Source organism: Heterocephalus glaber, unplaced genomic scaffold (assembly GCF_053883595.1).
Source record: "Heterocephalus glaber isolate CG9 unplaced genomic scaffold, H.glaber_assembly_v1.0 deba00001442, whole genome shotgun sequence".
NCBI classification, from domain to species: Eukaryota; Metazoa; Chordata; class Mammalia; order Rodentia; family Bathyergidae; genus Heterocephalus; species Heterocephalus glaber.
In genome coordinates, this window is record NW_028258296.1 from 55,291,119 (window position 1) to 55,313,989 (window position 22,871).

The 22,871-nt window shown below is 41.4% G+C and overlaps 1 protein-coding gene across 4 annotated transcripts in view; it reads right to left on the reverse strand.

Annotated features, from left to right (window-relative positions):
• Positions 1–22,871, reverse strand: part of Acp6 (acid phosphatase 6, lysophosphatidic) — a 46,529-nt gene that overhangs the window by 2,731 nt on the left and 20,927 nt on the right. For 2 of the 4 annotated variants that reach the window (XR_205641.4, XR_001184063.3), the window contains one exon: positions 551–764. Coding sequence is in view for 1 of the 4 variants with exons in the window: in XM_021265802.2 (XP_021121461.1) it covers positions 690–764 (75 nt within the window). In the remaining 3 variants the exon portion in view is untranslated. Of the gene's footprint in view, positions 1–550; positions 765–1,456; positions 2,595–22,871 lie in introns of those variants that run through there. The other 2 variants (XM_021265802.2, XR_002398007.2) reach the window with 2 other exon arrangements.

The window sequence follows — 22,871 nt, forward strand, 5'->3', positions numbered from 1 at the left end:
TTATGTAAGGGGTAGCATGAAGAAATACATTTTTAGATTGTTATATGTTTGTGGTACTGAGGATCGAACCCAGGCCTTGTGCACGCTAGGCAAGCGCTCCACCACTGAAGTAACCCTAACCTTAAATAAATTTTAAAACAATGTTACTATTTTAAATCTACTTGTTTTTGGTTTTTTGTTTGGTACCGGGGATCGAACTCGGGTCCTTGCGCTTTCGAGGCAGGCGGTGAAACCACTGAGCTAAATCCCCAGCCCTTAAAGCTACTCTTTTTAAAAAGTTGATCTAACATTTCTCCAAACCTCCCTCCTCTCTTTCTTATCTTGATGTTGTAATGCACTTCAGTGGTTTCATCAGGGCTGGCTTCGTGGATGCACTGCCTGTGCAGCTAGACAGGACCCAGCTTGGTTTAGTGGTTTGCTCTCACTGTCTGAAGTCCTGGAGTTTCAAATATGGGATATTTAAAATATTTCCATTTTTTCACTGGTCCTCACAAATGACTCGAGTTCTTCTTGACTTTTGTGAACAAGAGAAATCACAGCAGCTCCACAGTGATGCTCAATCCTTTATATTTTTTCTTTCTTTCTCCTTAACCAGCAGCTAGAGAACCCTGGGCAGGGTGGTTGCTGTGTCCCCTTAAACTGTGTACACTTAGTCATTTCCCTTTTCCTTACCCCAAGGCATCATTTGCTCAGCAGAGAGGGGACCTCCTGTATGGCAGGAATGGTGCTGAGGCTGGAATGAAGAAATGGGCATCTGAAGCTACCTGGAATGAAGAAACGGGTGTGTAAGTGGGCCATTTCATTACGATGTTTCAGGCAGTGAGTGTGAAGAGGGTGCAACAGGCCAGAGAGGAAGTTTCAAAGGAAAGGTGATCTTTGAACTGATTCTTGAAGGAGGGAGATTTCCCGGAAAAAATTAATAAGAGGAAGTGGGGACAGCAAGGGCCTGTAGAACAGGATAGGTTCTTTAAGGGAGGCAGAGATAAAAAATAAATGAGCTTAGAGGAAGGGGGAAGAACCTGGAGTCATGGAGAACCTGGAATGGCCCACGAAGGAGTTGGACTTTGAGTTTTAGGCAAGGCCTGGTGCTCAGTGGTGGAGCTCATGCTCAGCATGTGTGAGACACTCAGTTTGATCCCCAGCACCACCAAAAATCAATCAATCAATAAAGTTTCAAATAAGGCAATCCGGTGACCAGATTGGTTCTTCAGAAAAATTATTAAGCTGGAATGTGAAGGACAGGCTGGAGGTGGGAAACAGGAACCACCTGATCATTTGTAAAAATGTGCTCATTCTTAGACTCAGCTCGTTTGCTTTAAAAAACATCAAATTGTGTTATATTTCTCACGCTGTTTGGACATCTGAACCTTACTGTACTTTCTTTTCTCTAGCCCAGATCTGTAATTCTTTTCCAAGTCACAAACTCTCATATTTAAGAAAAGTTATGAACTCTTAATTCAGTAGTAAAATTTTAATAACATATTTCAAGCAAATGGTTTATAAAGCACAAAAACCAGTCAGTGGCCAAACATTTCATATTAGAGGGAGTTAAACAATAAAATAATGCTGAAGGTACGCTATGAAGATGGAATAAAAACTGGCTCTCTGTTTAACATGGCTTCTTATCTGGGTTACTGTTAAACAGACACAAATCTGCCTTCTACCCTATAGGTGACCACACTTCACCTGTCCATTTTTGGCACTTGGCACTCCAAATTCTGGAGGAAGAAGATAAGTGCAAGTGTGACCACAGGAAGACGTCAAAGAAGGCTCAGAAATATACTTAGAGCACGAAGAAATTCAGCTATCTTACCAACCAGAAAGAATTCAGCTTCCCTTGTAATACTACTTCAGCGCCCCCAAGCAATTATGAGGGATCTTAGGGTTTCAAATAATAGGGTGAATAAAAAATATTTTAAAAATTTAAAAAAATAGGCGAAAGAAACCCAGCCTCAGTGAAAGGAAAGTACAGTACAAATCTTTCCTTGAGGGTGGGGTGGGGCATTAGGTCGGCAAAGGTGAAACAGCTAATTTGATGTATTTGTGTGTGGCTCTGGAAGATTTGATTCTCATACCTTGCAAAAGGAAAGGTCAGAGTCAAAAAAACAAAAACAAAACAGCTTGGGAAGCAGCCCCCTGCCCACAGTTCTATGCTAGCTACCCTCTTTCTTTCTCCAGCGGCCAGAGCTAGGGTTGGAGGGCAGAAGCGGCTTATGAATCTCAGTGGTAACCAATGTCCAGTTAATTTGTATATGGGTGAATTTTGGTTTTCAGGATTTTAAAGATAAATTTATTTATTTGCTACGGCCAAAGTTCTTTACGTAGAAGTCTCCCAGGAGCCTGTGTTGGTTTCCCATCTTTACCCAAGCGTCCCGGAGCTTTCATTTTCCCCACTTCCCATATACATGGTGACTCCACTGCTACTTGGCGAGACCTTTCCTTGGAGACTCCTGCCCATCCCCACGAGTCAGCTTGCTCTCGGCTGTGCTTCAAGGGCTCTGGAGTATTGGTTTCTAGCCGCTCAGTTCTCGGTGCCAAATGCAGTTGGGCTGGGCTCAGCACCTTGCTACAGACTGAGTCATTACCACGGTGTTCTGTCAGAATGTATGTAGTTAAAGGCAATTGTGGATTACTGGGATTTCTTTTGTTCTCTAAATACAAAAGGTCTCCTAGGCTTTGGTAAAGTTCACTTAAATAGCTGTCAGTGGTTGAGCTATTAAAAAGTTTTATAAATACACAAATTTATTTTTATAAGTATATATGTACCTTTAATATGCCAAAATATATAAATATATTAATTAAATGCCATTCAACCCACTGCAATAAAGATTAGTTTGTTCTCTTAATTCCGACTGTACTGGGTGCCTGCAGGGCCTTTACCATTATTTAAAAGTGATAACACAATGAAGAAACACAAGGATCACATCCATTCAAAGGATGAACCAGATCACATAGCCCAGGAGAAATGATCTAACCTTTAGCCTTGTGTGGCAGAACCCATGATTTTAGCAAGAACTTCTGAAGTATTACTATCACTGAAGAAATAAGTACCAAGCACTGACCTTATACCATGCCCTGTGCTAGGCACAGTGGATTATACTAGCTGCTTATAAGGAACCTACATCTAATTGAAGAGACAGTAACAGGAACGATTGCAGAACAAGACTACATGCTATTCTCAGCATTATCATATTCTATGTTCACATTCCACATAAAAGTAATCACTAACCTGGAAATAAAGACAGACTGGACGTAATAAGAATGTTACCATACCCGTGACTATCTGCATTATTTATCTGTCTCTTTCCTTTAGATCTTCACCATCGGCATACAAACATCTAGGCCTCGTTCTTGCCTTCTCCTTACTCTAATTCATTCATTCATAGTCATTAAATAATATGTGTATGCTGATAATGCTAGAATTTCTATCTTCCTCTCAGCTTCCTCATGTGAGTTCTAGACCCCTACAGTCAAGTGGTACCTTAACAGTGCCTTTTGGGTGTCCACAGACACCTCTCAAGTATAATATGTCTCCTTGCTGAGTTTCCCCTAAATCTAATCTCTGTTATCCCACTTCCCCATCACACCAAAAAGTGTATGTCCATTTACCCATGTAATTCTCACATCAGACACCTAGGAATCACTTTTAATTCTTTACTGCTTGCATAAAACGATTAGAAAATCCTTTTATGTCTATTTCCAAATCATATCTGAAATCTATCCACTTTTCTCCATTACTGTAATTCAAGTTACCATCTTTCATCTGTTTTATCACATTGTTTTCACAACCTCTACTTCTGCTCTTACTCCCATCAGCCTATTTTCCACATTGTAAATAAAGTAATCTAAAAAGTATAATTCATAGCCAGCCATGGTGGCATGAACTGTAATCCCAGCCACTTGGGAGACTAAGGCAGAAGGATGATGAGTTCAAGGACAGCTTGAGCAATTTAGGGAGACACTGTCTAAAATTTTTTTTAAAACAGGGCTGGGGAAGTTCAACCCCCAGTTAAAAAAAAGAGGATAAATCATATATATCACTTTCTTTCTTAAAATCCTTCCATGTCTTCCCAATGCAATTAGTGTGAAATCCAAAGTCTTTAACGTGCCCAGCAGGCCCTAGGCTCCTCTCTGGCTTTACTACATGCCCTTCTTCCCTCACCTGCTATGCGCCAGCCAAACCTTTCCGACTTCAGTATCTCCAATGTGCTGAGCTCTTCTTGCCTGGGGAGCCCTACACACTGTGGTTCCTCAGCCTGGCTACCTTGACTCCAGCCCTTCCCAGCAGCTGGCTCCTTCACATCTTTCAGGTCCTTTTTTTGGTACCAGGGATCAAACTCAGGACCTTGGCGCTTGTAAGGCAGGTGCACCACCACTGAGCTAAATCCCTGGCTCAGGTCCTGGCTTATTTGTCAACTTTTGAAGGAAGCCTTCTCTGATTACCCTATCAAAATACCAACCAACACACATACACACACAATGTCATTTTGTATTACAGTATCTGTTTGTGTTCCTCATAGAAATTATTTTGTCTTGCCCACTTTGTGAAGTCAAGAGCCCAATTTTTCTTGCTTACCATATGCCTTTACTCTTGTAAGACTGGTAAATATTTGTTAAATGAGTGAGAGAAAGTAGGGTTGGTGTGAGCTTGGGTGGCCAGAAAAGATTTCACGGTAGTTTTAGTATGGGGTAGACCCTATGAAAAAAAGCTGGGGGCGAAGGAAACAGGGCTACAACACAAGTGAGGGAATGGAAGTGGGAATGAGCGGGTAAAGACAATCAAGCCAGATGACACTGAAGGGAACAGTTTAACCAAAATCAATTGTTTGGGTAGCAGAATGGAAATTAGGAAGGGAGGGAAGGCAGAACAGCCCCAAAAGACAAAAGAGAGAGAGAGAAAGAAAGAGAAAGAAAGAGAGAGAGAGAGCGAGAGAGAGCAAAAAGAATTTTATCTTAATATGGGAAGCAGCTGGGAGCTACTCTTTGGTCTTGATCAAAATAATTACTTGATAGTTATTTTATAAAATGAATCTAGCAGGTCTGTACAGAATGGATTGAGGTAAGGGACCACCCAAAGGCTGGATAGAAGAGCTGACTGACAGCACATGCAGTATTCTATAGTTGAAGAGCTGAGTTTCCTGCAACATGATGGAGAGTGAAAGGTAAAGTCAAGACAGTTGTGGAAGAACTCCAAGACTTCATTAGATGTTGGGGGGAAGGGGTAGGAGTCAAATACAATATGAAGATTTTGATATGAGGAAACGAAAAAAGAGTCCATGGTGATGGAAAGCATGAACCTACTACTCTCCAGTGTCCTGGATGGGGGCAAACACCTCTCCTTGAGCCAGCCAGTAACAGGAGGCCACTCTATTGAATGTCATCTGTCTAATACTTGGAAAATATTGCCACATAATGAATCAGCTTCCTTTTGGCTTTTTGCCTAAATATTTGGTCCCAGTTCTGCCATGAGGAATAGATACAGAATAAGGGCAGTCCTTATTTCACATGCCAATCTTTCAGATAGCTGAAAACAGTTACTACGTTCCTCCTAATTATCTTTTCCCCAAGCTAGATCCCCTACTCCAACAATGAAGACCAATGAGACCTGGTTTTGATTTCCCTGACTATCCTCATAGTTTCATCAGTTTATACAAACTTTCAAAGAAGAACCAAAGGGAGTATTTGGTGCCCAGTCTGATCATTCATCTCAGAGCACAGTGGATTACTGCCTCCTTCTATTTGAACACATTTTTACCAATGGGTAAGAAGTACCTTTTTCCCCCTTCTGGTATGGGATTCCATTGGATTTTAGGAAATGGAAACCCCAACATTTTTTTCATATAAAAAGTCATTACTCTTAGTTCTATATTTTTCATTTTTATCCTATATTCAGAATTATACCAGTATTCCTATTTAATTTCAGTATTCATTTTTATCTGTTGCTCAGTATCTTAACATCCTTAGAAACTTATTTTAACATTCTTTGTATTGGTTTTTCTGTAATCTTTGTATCAAAAGCAAAGTTATTAAAATTTTCTTCCTTGTGCTGTAAGGGCCCAGAATAAAGTCCTGAGGTTCACAGAGGAACTTACTTTTTCTCTCATTTAAAAAAATTGTGGTAAAAACAGGTACCACAGAATTGTAATTCTAAACATGTGTGAGTGTACATGAGGTCCTAGGGCATTAAGCACGTTCTCATTTTTTGTGCAACCACCACCACCGTCCATCTCCAGAACGTTTCAAAGTGCAAAACCGAAACTGTAAACATGAAAACACTCCCGATTCTTTCCTCCCTGAGACCCTGGCAACTACTTTTCTATGTTCTATCTCTGTGAATCTGCCTACTTTAGGTAGCTCATATAAGTGGAATCACACAATATTTGTCCATTTATATCTCACTTATTTCACTTGGCATAATGTGTTTAAGGTTCACCCATGCTGTAGATGTGTTAGAACTACATTCCCTTTTTGAAGCTGATATTTCATTATATGTATATACCATACTTTGCTTATCCACTAATCACAGGTGGGTCTTCCTGTTATGTCTTCCCTTTGGCTATTGTGATAATGCGGCTGACTATGAGTGTACAAACATGTTTGAGTCCCTGCTTTCACTTCTTTTGAGTACAGTACATACCAGAAGTGGAATCATTAGATCATACAGAATCACTAGATCATATAGATTCAAATAGAATCACTAGATCATATAGAATTCATATAGAATTTTAGGAATTGTCGTAGTTTTCCACAGTGGGTGCATCATTTTATATTCTTACGAGAAATGTGTAAGTGTTCCAACTTCCCCATGTCTTTGTCATCACTTGTTATTTTATGTAGTTGTTGTTTTTAATAAAAGTCATGCTAATGAAAGCCTTCATCTTAAGGGTATAAAGTGGTATCACATTGTGATTTTGGTTTGTATTTCCCCTTGATAAATAATGATGTTCAGAATCTTTTCCATGTGTTCATTGACCATCTGTATGTCTTTTTTGGAGAAATGTCTATTCAAGTTCTTTGCCCATTTTTAAGCAGGATTTGTTTTTATTGTTGAGTTGTTAGTGTTTGTTATAAATTCTGAATATCAATCCTTTATCAGATGTGTGATTTGTAAATGTTTTTTCACATTCCATGGGCTGCCTTTTCACTTTGTGAATTGTGTTCTTTCGTCCATGAAAGGTTTTTAAATTTTTTGATGGAGTCTAACTTATCTATTTTTCATTCTCTTGCCTGTGCTTTGGGTGTCACAGCCAAGAAATAATTATCAAATCCAATGTCATGGAGCTGTTCCATCTTTTCTTCTAAGACTTTTATATTTAGAGCTATTTGTTAGACTGACATCAATTTAATAATTTATAACATTTAAAATTTTACTTGTGTAATCACTTAAAGTCTACATATTATTCAGCTCACATTATCTATTTACACACTGAGTAATTAGTTTGTTTATTTATTTATTTATTTTTGGTACTGGGGATCGAACTCCGGGCCCTGTGCTTGCAAAGCAGGTGGTAGCACCACTGAGCTCAATCCCCAGCCCCACTACTTTTTTCTTTTAATCAATACCTACAAGACTAGGAACTATGTATACAGCAGTGATCTGGCCAGGGATGGTCCCACTCTCCCCTCACCAAACTCAGAATCTATTAAAGAAGTCAAACATTGAACAAATGATTATAAACAAAATGTAACCCAAGAAAAGGAAGCTGCTGACATATAAGAAAGGGAAACACAACCCAACCTGAAAGATTTTACCAAATTTCTTGGGAATCTTTGGTCTATTAACCCAGGGAGCAAGTATATAACTTAACAAAGTACTGATTCTCAGTGGTGATTACTGCTTTCTTTCCTAAATGCACACGTACTTTTGTTTGAGACTATTCTAGACTTTACTGGGGACCAAGGAGCTAAACCAGTCTTCAGATTCAGGGATCCATCAAGGGTTTTAAAACTGGACCACCCCCTCCCCCAGAGAACAGGTGAGCCACTCCCGGCACCCAGGAGGAGGCTTCCAGGCCGCCATACTCCCCCCCCCACCCCGCCAGCGCACAGGAGGTGAGCCACGTACAACCCCCCTGCCCCAGGTCAAAATGAGAAGACACGTAAACCAGTCTCAAAAACAGACTTTCAGATCACCTACAGCAACCCCAAAGGAAAACGAGATGGAACACTGATACACAACCACCTGGACTCCCTGAACTGACAACAAAAGAGGACCTGGAAAAAATAAAATCAGAAATAATTTCTCAGATAACAGAAGAGATTGTGCCTGTTGTGCAAGACATGATTAATAAATCTAGAGAAGACACAGATAAAAAAAATAGAGGAACTGAGGAACATGATGGAATCCCCACATAGGAAACAAATGGAATTCATAAAACAGATACAAACAGATTTCTAGGAGATTAAAAACTCCATTGAAAGCTTATGCAGCAGAATGAGCCAATGTGAGAACAGAACTTCAGACACAGACAATAAGATAGCAATTAGTGACCAGGAGAAGAAAAATTGCTTTAAAATAGTAAGAGACCATGAGAAATCAATCCAGCAGCTGCTAGGTGATGCAAAGAAGAATAACATAAGACTGATTGGAGTCAATGAAGAAAGAAGAGACAGTGCAGATGACATAAAAAAACTGTTCACAGAAGTGATGGCAGAAAACTTCCCAAGCACGGGAAAAGAACTTGATATACAGATAAGTGAGGCACATAGGACTCCAGCTAGCCTTGATTAAAAAAAAAAAAAATCTACACATAGGCATATAATAGTTAGGATTCCAGAAAACCAACAGAAGAATAAAATTCTACAAGGAGTGAGAGAAAAGAAACAAATCACATATAAAGGAAAGCCCATCAGAATCACAGCAGACTTCTTAATGCAAACTCTCAAGGCACGAAGAGCTTGGAGTGGTGTATTTCAAGCCCTAAAGGAAAACAGCCTCCAACCCAGATTGATGTACCCTCCAAAACTATCTTTCAAAATTGATGGAGAAATAAGATACTTTCATGATAAAGAGCACCTCAGGAACTTCATGAATATCAAACTGGCATTCCAAAAACTTTTAGACAATACCCTAGGAAAAGACAATGAGGATCACAACTCCAGGAAACCCAGGAGAATGAATTCATTGGGTGTGACAAATTAAGCGCAAAGGGGGAGAATCCAACAAAAAGAAAAAGTCATGACAAGGCTTTTAAAACTTTTAACTTCATCTCCCTAATGAGTGTATAATTCAATCTTGTTATTGTACTGATCAGCATTTTTCTGATTCTAGAGCTGCACACCTTTCCTTGTGCTATACTGGCTATTTATCATCTTCTTATATCTACTTTTTAATTGGGTTGTCTATTAATGAGCTCTAAGAATTCTTTATATATTCTGGTCATAGGTTATATGCATTGTAAATATGGTCTGTTTAAGTACTACTTTTCATTTTAATGATGTCATTTAAAGTTCTAAATTTTGATGGATTTTTTTTTTTTGGTACCGGGGATTGAACTCATGTCCTTGCGCTTACACAGCAGGTGGCGAAACCACTAAGCTAAATCTCCGGCCCTGATGGAATCTCTTTTTTCAATTTTTTTCTTTTATACATCATATCTTTTGTATACTAGGTAGTTCTTGCCTATGCTGAATTAATAAACATTTTCCCTTATAATTTCTTCTTAAAGTTTTATAGTTTTAGTCTTTCACATTTAGGTTCATAGATCCCTTCAAGTTATTTTCATGTATGGAAATAAAGGGTTGAGGTTAATTTTTTATATACGGATACCAGGTGTTCTAGTGCCGTTTGCTGAAAACACTATCTCTTCCTCGGCTCTTGAATTGAGTTTATATTTTATACAATGCTAATGTTAAATAGCCTTTCAAAACTCAGTGGACCATATATGTGTGGTTCTATTTCTAGATTCTCTGTTTTATTCCAATGATCTCTATGCCTTTCCTTACACCAACACTGCCTTGATTACTGTAGCTTTAGAAGAAGTCTTAAAATTGGGTGCTAAACGTCTTCCAACACTGTTTTTGTTTTTGGCTTTTCTGAGTCCTTTGCACTCCTACATAACTTTTAAATTTCAGTATCAATTCTTCATTTATAGCAAGTATACACAGACCTGAATTTTTATATATACCTTGTGTTTTCTAATCCTGATAAATTCAAATACAAGTTCTAGGGGCTCCTAGAGATTTCTTAGTATTTTCTCTGTAGATGATCATTTCATCTACATATAAAGATTTTGCTTCTACCTTGCCAATCCTATCCTAATTGTGTCATTTTATTGCCAGACTATTTTGGTGGGGCCTAGGTTTCAAAGTTTAATGGACAGATAAAGAGTAAGAATATATGCCCTTGTTCCCCACTTTAGGGAGAAAGCATTGTATCGTCTCCATTCAAAGAAGTTTTCATTGGAAGTATGGAGTACATGGCTTATCTGTTGAGAAGGTTCTATTCTACTTCTAGTTTCCTGATAGCTTTTACCACGAACAGCTGTAGAATTTAGTCCAATACTTTTTCTGCAACTACTGACAGGATCATATGGCTTTTCTCTTTCCTCTGTTAAAATGATAGCTTATGGGGGTGGATCTTCCAATGCTGAGCCAACACTCCCATCCCTATAATAAAACTACTTTCTACATACTGCCAGATCTGACTTCTAATTATTTTGTTAAACAAATTTTTGTCTATGTTCATACTTTTTTCTTCTATTATCTTTATCCAGTTTTAGTATTGGCACAATGTTGATTTCCTAAAATGAGGGGAGAAGTGGTCCTCCTTTCTTCTGCTTTAAATGTTTGATATAATTTATCAGTTAAAATGTATATGAGCCTGTTGTTGTCATATAGGTAGGTTTTCAAGCTAGGAATATACTTTAATAGGTGCTGTTCAAACTTTATATTTCCTCCAGAATCAGTTTCATTAATTTGTCTTCCAAGGTAATTCTTAGAAGTTGTCAAATTTATTTCAAAAAAGATTTTTGTAATATGCTTTCTATATCCTTTTAAATTCTGTAAAATCTGTGGTAATGTCCTCTAAATTTTGATATTGTAATTTTAAAAAATGTATAATTGATATTGTGTGATAGGAAGAAAAGGTCTAAAGGAGCAGGTGAAGTGGGAGGGGTAGGGAAAAGGAAAGAAAGGAAAAGAAAAAATATGAGAAAAGAAAAAAAATGGAAACAAAGTCTTTGCAAATAGGGAAGGGTGGAAGGGGTGAAGGGAGGGCAGGGGAAGGGGAGAAAAATAAGAACCATGATACATCATGTAAAGGTACAAGATCCCAATGATGAATGTAACTATTTTATACCTAAAGTGTACCAATAAACTTAATGGAAAAATAAATAAATAAAACTGGACCACATTTATCTTCATATTTTTGTTCTCTGTGACTAAAACTCTGAGGGTACCTTAATTTCTCATAGATTACTATCTGATGAAACATCTGTTAACTTCTTTATGTACCTTGGGGTATTACTCATCAGATATATAATGATCTGAACTCATTAAAAGCAATCAGGCACAATGTCCTCACCTCTCTGAGGTTCAGTCCCTCCCAACAATGTTTCTCTGGCCATCTGTAGTTTGAAGATGGATTCATTTGTTAGGAAAAAGAAGAATTTGGAATTAACTGGCTTCATTTTCCCCATCTTGTATTAAACACTGGGCTTGTTCTTTACTTCCTTATTTTTGTCCTGTGAATGCAGCTTAAAAGCCCATAGCTTTCCCTCCCTGCCCCACCTCTGGTAACTTCAGTAAAAGCTGGGAAAGCTGGGAAGTAGTGCTTATTGGGGGTTGAGGAGGTGGTGTGAGGTGAGGTAATGATGAGGCATCTGTGTGTGAACAGCTGGAAACAAGGCACAGAAGGGTTGGTGAGAGGTCTGAACTAGCTGTGGAGATGTGGATTCTCTCCATGGGACTGAAAGGACAGAGAACCAAGTGGAGGATCAACAACTATGGGACCAGCAAAGCCTGAAGTGGGGAAGAAGTTCCAGCAAACAAAACTGAAATCCATAGAATAGGAAGAAAACTTTAAAATGGTCCCAGCCCACCTCTCCCATGTAATTGATGAGGAAATGGTTGTCCAGATAGACCAGAAATAAGTTGGTAAGGTACCTAGGAGAGCACAGAATTGCATAAATCTCAACAGCTGTGGGGAGTGATTTTAAAGGAATAGGAGGTGGCCCACAGGTCCAAATACTGGGCAGGAATCAAGGAAGGTGAGGACACGAAGAATGGTTTTTGAAATGGATTTATTCCTTGATCTTCCTTAGATCAGGTTTGATAAAGTAGAAGAAATGGAAAGTATGGCAGGGAAAAGGTTTAGATGTAAAAGAGACAAGATGACACTAAATTAGGTATACTCAATAAATTCAGCAGTACCAGTCAAGAGAAATAGTATGGTAGTTAGAAGGAATGTAGAAATAAGCACAGTTTAAGACAATAGAAATATTATTCTAAGTAGGAAGGAATTAACAACTCATTAGGAAAGACTGGACACAAGAGAATGCCTGCCATCTTTGATGGGAAAATCACAAGAAGCAGGAAAGGAATCCAAATAAGGTGGAGGTGAGCTTGGGGGGAAGGAAGATAAAGTGAAAGGAAGCAGACACTAAATGTGGTGAAGGAGACAAAGCAAAGGGAAAGTTCATCCAAGAAGACCAATGTGGAGATACTGTACTAGGAGAAAATTAAGCTGATCCCAAGGTCGAAGATAGAGTCTCAGCCCTGCCTCTGCTTTTCTCTGAGTGTTAGGCTTTGACTTCTTTGAGTTTCACATTTGGATGTCGCTGGTTTTTTGTGAAACTGGCATCAGACAACATAGGTGCATATGTTTACTAGTTATCAGAGCATTTTTGAGAGTCACCTCAGAGTTTGCAGTGCAAAGAGAAGATCTGAAGTGATTGCTCAAAGGAGTCAATTCAAAAGTTCACAAGATACCCCTGGCTGGGTAGTCAGAAGGCCCTAGCTGGAATCAAAATTGTGTTTCTTCTTTGAGAAGCAAACTCTAGAGAATCCTCTTGCTGCTCTCCTGGGCGCTGAAAGGTAGCACTAAAAAGCCTTATAGAAAAAAGCATCAGAGTAGAAATTCCATGATGGGATGGTGGAGGCTGCAGCAGGAAGGTGTTTTCCTTCACTGCAATTTCCTGAAATCCCCAAAGCCCTCCCAGCTGCAGGTGAGCAGAAAGCAACATTGCAATAGGGTTAAACTGGGGTTACTAGACTCTCAAGCACTTCTCTTCTTCTTTAAAGTTCAGAATCATCAAATTAGAGGGCCAGACCTCCTCCCTGACCACATGAAAAGCGAAGTGAGGCTTGCTATGACTTGGATTGTACAGAGGGAATGCAGGGTGCTGTGGAGGCTCAGAACCACAGACTCAGGGTAGGCGTGACTGGCTGTGGTGGGCCAGGGAAAGCTCCCAGGGCTCAGTGACAGGAACCCTCCAAGGCAGCCCGAGTCATTTACACTCGGCTCTGATTATTGCAGTGACTCCCTGTCAAGTTTCTATCCCTGTAACTGAGCTGTACTGGTCTGAGTGTGGTCCTCCTCAGGGCACACATGAATCAAATATTTGATATGCCTTCTGTCCCTTTGATCCTTCCTTCTTGGAAGTCACTCTCCAGCTGACAACTTGGTCTGGCTCTGCTACTGAATCTGGCTGTCAGATCCGGGCACACTTCCCTGGGTGTGCTCCAAACAGCAGGGTGGGACAGGACCATCATATCCTTCACTCCAGGCACCAGGACAGTCGTTGTACACTTAAAGTTTTGAGAAACACATTGTAATATTGTTTTGTTTTTGAGACAGTGTCTCACTATGTAGTTCAGGCTGGCCTCAAACTCACTATGTAGCCCAGGCTGGCCTAGAACTTGCAGATCCTCCTGTCTCAGCCTCCTGAGTGCTGGGATCACAGGCATGGCCCACCATGCCAGGCAAGAAACACATTGTAATACTGACCCACACTGAACAAGTTGCTCACTAAAACTATCCAGTTGTGGGCAATTGATTTCCCAAGATTAGAACCCTGCATTTATTTCTGTTAAGTTTCATCTTATAGTATTTGGCCTAGGATCCAAAAAATGGTATCAGCATAAACATATCATTTTATTCTCTCATTCAGTCACCCAGTAAGGCATTCCTCCCAGTGTTAGGTCTTTGATAAATGTAACCAGTCTGCACTATGTATTCAGTTATATTTTTATGCAGATAACTGATAAAGCATATTCAACAAGGCAGAGACCTATCAAACAACATGAAACACCTTCTTAAAGGGTCCAAAAGGGCTGGGGATTTAGCTCAGGGGTGCTTCCACCTGCCTCGAAAGCACAAGGTCCTGAGTTTGATCCCCAGTACCAAAGGAAAAAAAAAAAATGGACCACTGAGCTGGGCATGTTGACACTCCTGTAATCCCAGCGCTCTGGGAGGATGAGACAGGAGAATCCCAAGTTTGACCCCAGCCTGGACAACTTGGTAACTTAGTGAGACTCTGCCTCAAAATAAAAAATAAAAAGGACTGGGGATATAGCTCATTGTGAAGGCCCTGGGTATGGAGCGCTGAATTAATTATTAATCATCATATCATCCAGTGACCATGTACTGAGCCCCTACAGTGTGTCAGGTCATGATCTACATACAGCCAGCAGTGTGATCAGGGCAAAGAGCAATAAACAAACCAAACACAGTCCCTGCTTATTACAGAGCGGGGGAGAGGATAGCAACAAATTTAAAAAATAAATAATAACTAGCATTTACTGTGCGATATATGAGCATTGTTCTGAATGTTTCTATTTATTCCTGACAAAATCTTATTCAGTAAATACTGTTATTACTTCCAATTCATAGATTAAGTGGACTAAAGCACAGAGAAGTTGTCACTTGCTCAAGGTCATACAGACCATAAAGGAATGAGCATCAGCCTAGGGGTCTGGCATCTGCGCCTACGTGCTTCATCACTGGACTTCTACTGTGTCTGTGTAAAAATATACACTAAATTACCATTTGCATACACACCTGGGTAAGGATTGCCATGTGTGAGAGCGAAATCTCTCTCCTTCTTATTCTTTCCTTTTTGTGGTACTAGGGATTGAACCCAGGGCCTTCACACTGAGCTGTATCCCTAGCCTGTGTCTAAGACAGGGTCTCACTAAGTCACTCAGTTGCCCAGGCTGGGCTCGAACTTACACTTCCCCTGCCTCCGCCTCCCAGAGTGCTGGGATTACAGGGTTGCTTGCACCACCGTGCCTGGGGTCAGTGATCTTCAATCTGAGGTCTGAATGATAACAAAGAACCAATTTCCCAGAGAGCAAGAGGGAGTGTGGTAGGGGACTGAGGCTTGAGAGGTACTCGGGAGGCCTGTCTTGTGAGGCATCAAACACTAGGGATTTGGGATTCATAACTGGCTGCATGAAGATGCCTGACTGCCTCAGTACCCAGCCTACCCATATCCATCTTGTCCACAAACACACTGCCAAAGATTACACCATGATCAAAGAACACCCATCCTACACTCTAAACAGTCCCCTTCCAGGCCTCACTACCAGTGTGATTCAGCAAAACACACTGGATGCACAACTGCGGTTCAGAACCCATTAAATCTCCATTCTGCTATGTGGTCATGACCAAGTCATACTCTCTCATTTTCAGTTTCCAGTGGTTTCTCCATTGCTCCATAATGTTACCTTACTCCTAGAACTGAACCACTAGGGCATGGAGCATTTGGGGATACTCTGACCTAGGCAGCAACCCTCCTTCTGCCTTTCTCCTTCCCCATCTCTTCTATCCTTCTCTCCACAAGGCCCAGGTAAGCTCTGTCTACCTTTAAGCATTTGGCTTCAGTTGCTAACAGCCCCAGGGACTGTGCTCTCCTCTCCCAGAAGCCCTGCTGGTTTGACCCCATCAAGTTCTACTTAACCAAGTGTTATACAACCCTCCCCTTAATTACACACTCAATCAGTTCCTCCCAAGCTCAGCAATTTGTGGTCTCTGGGCATCCCTGGGTGCTTTCCAGAGGTGGCTCCCAGGCTGGGCGCCTTGGCAAGCCTCTGAAGCACTGGCTGGCTTTCTAGGGCCACGGTGCCCAGAGTCGAAGGCCTTGCTGTTTCACACTCTATTTCCTTCCAAATTAATTCTCTGATGAATACTGTCCTTTGCAGTGATTCAGTGCAGGCCATTTCCTTACATCTTTCCCTTACCTTTGGGACTTTCAATCTTCCTTGAATCCAGATTTTCCTCTGTGAGAAATCTGCCTCAGAGAAAAATGCCCCGCTTTCCTACCAATATAAACAGCTCTACCAACACTGGCCCAACCTCAAGCGTACCTCCTTCACTGCTTCACCTGGGTCATACCTTTGATTTCAAAGCACTTACCTGCCTCCTCTATAAATCTCTACACCACATGGAGTGACTTGGGTTTCTGGGCAAACAGTAGCTGCTGAATTCCATTTTTTTTTAAGCTCCAAATTCAAGAGGATGTAGATTCAAAATTTGCATCTGAGCAGCTAGCATGCCACAGACATTTCCATAAATTTATTTTACTTAATACCCACCCACCTCACCTCTTCCCACCACCAGAGACAGCATTATCACCCTCCACATACAATAAAGAGAGACTGAAATACTAAGAGGGCTACTCAAGCTGGGGATTTAGCTCAGTGGTTCCACTGCCTGCCTTGCAAGTGCAAAGACCCGAGTTTGATCCCCGGTACCAAAAAAAAGAAAAAAAAAGAGGGCTACTCAAGGTCACAGGACCCAGGAAAGTAGTAAAGCTAAAATTTGGATAACTAGCCCCAACTCTAAGCAAGGTAGGTGCCTCTTTCTCCACCCTGGTGTGGTTTAAGCAACTCTAGAACACGTGAACCTTTAGTCACCAAGATCTGACCACTCAGGGGCAAGCCATCCAACTCTGGGCACCAGCTGCCACCAGCTGCTTGAAGAATACTCAAGAGGAGCCACAAAGAGGCATCTCTGGCAATAACATGAGCAGTGCTTTACTTCTGTATACATTTTTCATCTTAAGATGTGCTTTCCATACTGTGACCATTAAACTGAAATGTCAATTTCATTGGATTAAGGAATGTCTAGCATATTAGTAAGGCACACTCCTGGCTTTGTCTGGCTGGGTCATGGAAGCCATGACCTCAGGTCCTATATTATGGTCCCCTGCCCCTTCCTCTCTGGCACTGTTCTGCTCTGCTTCCTGGCTACCATGAACTAAGCAGCTTTGTTCTGTCGCATCCTTCCACCATGATGTCTTGCCTTGGAGCCAGCTTACCATGGACTGAATCCCTGAAACCTAAATTAAAATTCTTCTCCTTTAAATTGTGGGTATTGTGTTCCAGCAATGGGAAAGCTAATGCACATACCTAACCTACAATGCTGTTGGGAAGATAACACATCACAATCTCATTTATAAATGCAGATTTATAGATGTTTTAGTTATTTTGGCAGTGTTAGGGATTCACTCCTTGGCCTTGTGCATGCTAAGCACATGGTCTTAGCAGAGCTACACTCCTAGGCCTACAGAGATTAACAGTAAGTTTATGGACTTCCCCAAAGTCACACAGATAATACATATAGAGGTAGGACTTGAACTCTGAGCTCACGACTTCACGATTAGTTCTCAGGCATTAGGATGGACCTTCTTTTCAGAAATGGTTATCATTTCTCCTTCCCTATTTCTTCAGGGAAAGATACATTTCATAGACCAAGTGGAGAGAAAGGACAAATGAGACCAGGGTTGTCTGTTTTGTTTTGAACTGGGGAACATGTTTTCTCAGCTCTCTGCAGCCAGGCTTAGACAGGGACCAGGTTTGCAAAGGCTGGGAAGGTTAAAATATCAAGGTCCTTTGGCCACTAGAGGGCAGAGCTTGAACAGAGCACACAGTGGGCTTCCTGGAGAATTTCCCACCGGCTGACGGGGCTCATACAGTGCTCTAGCCCCAAAACTGAAGAATGATACTTTCCTGGCATGTATTAAACTTCTCCCAGCATCCTTTGCAGGTAGGTGGCCAGTGTCCTAGAAGATTCCAGCTGAGGACAAGGGGCACCAGGGCCCACTTAGAAAGACTTGAGTTTCTCAGTGACTACAAACAGGTGGCATGCCTGGTCCAGTGCTCTGAGGACTGGGGGAGGGGGGAACGACCTTGCTCCCTCCCTGTCTCCAGGTGGGCCCTTCAGGGTTTCCATCCTCTTGCCTTTTTAACTTGTCCTTTTTAACTAACCGGGAGAAACTCTTACCAGGGAATCAGCATATAGCAGTGACTGGTCTTGTCCAATGACAATCATTTCATCCCCCCCACTGCCAGAGCCAAGAGCTCTGTAAGTGGGCCAGGAACCCTTGGGAAGATCCCTCAGGTGAACCCCAGATCAAGTTAATCCTACCCAATCAAGCCCGGCTCTGTGGGTGAAGAGTGACCCTTCTTCAACCTGGCAGGCCCTTTACTTGGCCATCCAAGAGTGAGACTCCCCTCTAAAAATTTTTTTAACCTTAACATCACTCTTAAGACTTCTTAGACAAAGGAGTTAAGGCCGAGGTAGGTTAGAAGTTCATGAAGTGCTTCTCACTCCACCTTTCCCCTTTCAGTCTAAGGTTGAACTATCAGGTGGGCAAATGTTAGCATCATTTTAGTGGGGAAAATATGTCATCAAAGTTAAATGATTTTCCCACAGTCGTACAACTGACTAAATCCCTTGTTCACATGAGCACACTGCCCAAGGAAGGGCTGGTGAGAGGACTCACCATCTGCAGAGAGAGTAGGTGAAAGGTGCATTCCAGTTGAGGAAAACTGCCACAAGAATGCAGAGGGAGGCAGGGAGACACAGGAAAAGGAGAAAAAAGAACTGAAGGGCTTTATGTTTTCTCAGTAATATAACTATCCCCATTTGACACGAGTTATCCTAGAAACACCCATTCAAGGGTCACAAGAAACAAATGCAGGTCAGAATCTGAACCCAGTAAAACCCTTGGGGTTTTCCTTTACCCCAGGCCTCCTCCTAGTGGTGAATTTAGGAAAGGGGCGAAGGGGCAGAAGCCACCTTCAGGCCCACAGAAAGGAAAATCTTGGAGTTCAGAATTCATTTATTCATTCAGTACCTATGTGGTGGGGTCTACTTTGTACCCAGCCCTGTACTTCAGATCTACACTGCCCCTTCAAGAGCAAGCAGAAATAGGGGAGGTCTACAGATTAGCAGAGATGGACAGGCAAAGAGAATGCGTGTCTGGGATCAGGGTGAAACGGAATTTTTAGGCAGATAGATATAGTTCTAACAAAAATAACTAAATTGGACAACTATGAGTTAACTGTATTATTAAGCAACTATGGGTTAACTAGGTAACTATGCTCTTTGTAGAATGTACCTGAGTAGCCATGACAACTTCTGTAATTTGTCACCACAAGAGCATAACGAACTCAGAAAGTCCTGCTAGGACTCCACTCTGCCCCCTCCACTGCTCTGCTTCTGCTTCCGTACCTCCTGCCTGCAATCCTATAAAACTGCCGGCCCGCCAATATTCTGGGCCTGACTTCTTTGGGAGCGATCCTAGTCAGGTCCATCGACATAATAAAAGAGTTGTACACTCCCTCCTGCCTCCCTGGGTGTCTTCCTTTCCTGGATTCAATTTGCTAGAGCAAAGGGATGGAATATATGTGCCACGAAATAGAGACCAGAGAAGTGGAGCTTGCTTTTCTGAAAAGTTTGGTCTGGCCCAGAGGTGAATGAAGGATGAAGCTGGAGAGGCGAGAAGAGCCCAGGTCTCAGAGGGTAGTGAGAAGCACGGAAAGAGGGTTTAGGAAGCCACAGCAGTGACCCAGGAGGGTGAGCACAGACCTAGGAGAGCAGGGACAAAGACGTGTCACTCTAAGCACTCAACTGTTTGAGCCTTAGCATGTTAGGCATTTTGCTGGGGACACATGAAAGAAGGAGAAGTCTGCCTTCATGGAGCTGTCATTCTAGGCAAGGAGCTAAGCAAATAACCACACAGATATGTGGTCTCGAGCACCAATAAATGTCACTGGAAAAAAGTCAAGACCCAGTGAAACAAGACAGTACTTGTTTTCCAGGGATGCCATAACAAAGCACCACAGGCTGAGTGGCTTGGAAAACAGAAACTTCTTTCTTTGTAGCACTGGAAGGCAGAAGTGCCACAACATCAGGTTAGTATGGTTGGTTTCTTCTGAGGCCTCTCCTCGGCTTGTAGTGAGTGGGCCGTCTTCTCTCAGAGTTTCCATAGGGTCTTCCCTCTTAGTTTCCTCTTCTTAAAAGGATACGAGTCATACCAGATTAGGCCCCACCCACAGGACCTCATTTACCATTTTTTGTTTTTGGTACAGGGGATCGAACTCAGGACCTTGTGCTTTCGAGGCAGGCGGCAGAACCACTGAACTAAATCCCCGGCCCTTCACTTACCTTAATGACTGCTAAAATATTAGGGGATTTAGCTCAGCGGTTTGTAAGCACAAGGTCCCGAGTTCGATCCCCGGTACCAAAAAAAAGAAAGTATTAGTTGTTAGACTTCAACACACACATTTTTAGAGGACATAATGGAGCCCATAACACAAAGTGACAGAGTATAACTAATATTAGAGGTAGGGGGAGCAGAAGGCTCTGAGATAATCTGCATAGGATAATACTGGGGGGCGGTCTTTGACATGGCAAAAGGCTGAGATCTGAATGAAGAGTGGGAGTTATCTACACAGACGTCTAGGGGAGCAATCCAGCCAGAGGAAGCAGGTCGTGTAAAGATGCTGACGTGAGGACATGGCCCAGGGTCACCTGGCATACTCTGTCTTTAAGAATGGTAAGAAAGGGGTGGCAGGATGTGGAAAGAGAGATGTCGGTTCAAGAATACAAGGCTTAGATTAGATAAGAGGAATAAGTTTAAATGATCTATTGCACAGCACAGTGACCATAATTAATAAGGTACTGTTGTCTTACTCTGTTTTGTGCAGTTATAACAGATTGTTACAGGCTAGGTAATTTAAAAAGAAAAGAAATTTATTCTCTCGGAGTTCCAGAGAATGGGAAATCCAAGAACAAGATGCAAGCAGGTTAGAGCTCGGGCTTTCTGCTTTCAAGATGGTGCCTTCTTGTGCATCATCTGGAAAAGGAACCTTTCATCAGCACATGGCAGAAGAGCAAGAGAGACAGCCCACTCCTGTAAGCCTTTTTAATAGTGGTGTTAATTCATTCGTGAGGGTGGAGCCTCATGAGCTACACACCTGCCGTGAGGCCCCACTCCCCAACACTGTTCCACTGGGGACTAAGTTTCCACATGAAACCTGGAGGGGAAAAGGCATTTCAACCATGGCAGCTGTATACTCCTAAGAGTAGATTTTAATTCTCACCTCAAAAAAAGAAAGTAGGTGAGGCAATGATATGTTAATTACCTTGATTTACTCATTCTATATTGTATACATACATCAAATTTTGTCCCTTAAAAAATTATATATATACATATATATGTTTTATCAATTAAAAATAAAACTAAAGTTTCTATTAAGAAAAAACCGAATTAGTTAGGAGGCTAGTATAATGGGAGTGCAAGCAGGATGTTCTAGTTCCTGAAGGTCCATTAGGATGATTGGTCCTTACTTTGACATGGGAAACCAGTGGAGAATTTGGAGCAGGAAAATGATATGATCATACTGTTTTAAAAGCAACACCTGGGTTGTGAACAGATTGGTGAAGAAAATAAGGACAGAAACAGGGAGAGTAGATGAGAGGCTTTTCCTTTGTAATAATCTAAGTGAGAGAGGATGCTGGAACTCAGACAGTAGCAATGAAAGTGAGAAACAGTCAGTTCTGGGTATAGTTTGAAGAGAGATACAACAGGATTTACTCATGTGTTAGAAGAAAAACATTAGAGCAAGAAAAGACTCAAGGGTAAACCCAAAGTTCTTGTCCCACGCAACTTGATACCATTTACCTTGATGAGGAGGCCTGTGAAAGGAGTAGGTTTGAAAGGCATGAGAAACAACAGTTTATTGTGGGCAGTGATTAGTTAGAAACGAGACTGGAATTCAAAGGGAAAGGTTGAGGTTGAAGGTATAAATTTAGGAGATACTGCATAAATAGTATTTAAAACTATGGCACTGCTTGAGATCACCCTGGGAGTGTAGAAAAGGTAGAAAAAAGGACTAAACCAAGGAACACTCCAATTCTTAAGAGATTAGACAAAGGTACATTCTGCAAAAACAAAGAAGTTGAGAAACTGGAGGAAAACCAAGAGCGTTTTTGACTTGACAGAAGCAAAATGAAGAAAACATTCCAAGAATGCTGATGAGAAGCTGAGTAGGAAGATTGAAAATTGACTCCTGAACTTACCACAGAAAGGTCATTGATGATTTTGACCAGGGCTGTTTTCAGGGAGTGGCAGAGGTGAATACCTAATCATAGCTGGCTCAAGAGAGAATGGGAAAGGAAGAATCAGAGATGGAAATTCTTTTGCATTTTGCTGTAAAGGGAAAAAGACAAGTGCAATGTTCGAGATGGAGAGAAAAAAATTTAAAACAGGTGATTTTATATCATATTTGTATGTTAATGGGAATAACTGATAGGAAAAGAAAAATGGCAATATAGAAAAATGGAAATTATAGGAGTCAAGGCCGACCTGGAGCTGGGCCTTGGATAACAGAGGTAGTTCATTCAGAAAGAAGGCAGGCAGGCAGGCAGGCAGGCAGGCAGGCAGGCCGGCCTCATAGGCACCGATGTAAGTAGGTTAGCAGATTTGACAGTGGTAGTAGTAGGGATATGGACATTTTCCTCTGATTGCTTTTACTCTCTTAATGAAATAAATATAGCAAACAGCAGTGTGATTGAGGATGGACAAATCTGACTAAATTCAGGAAACAAACTTGTGGTACTTAACTTATCAGACATAGGA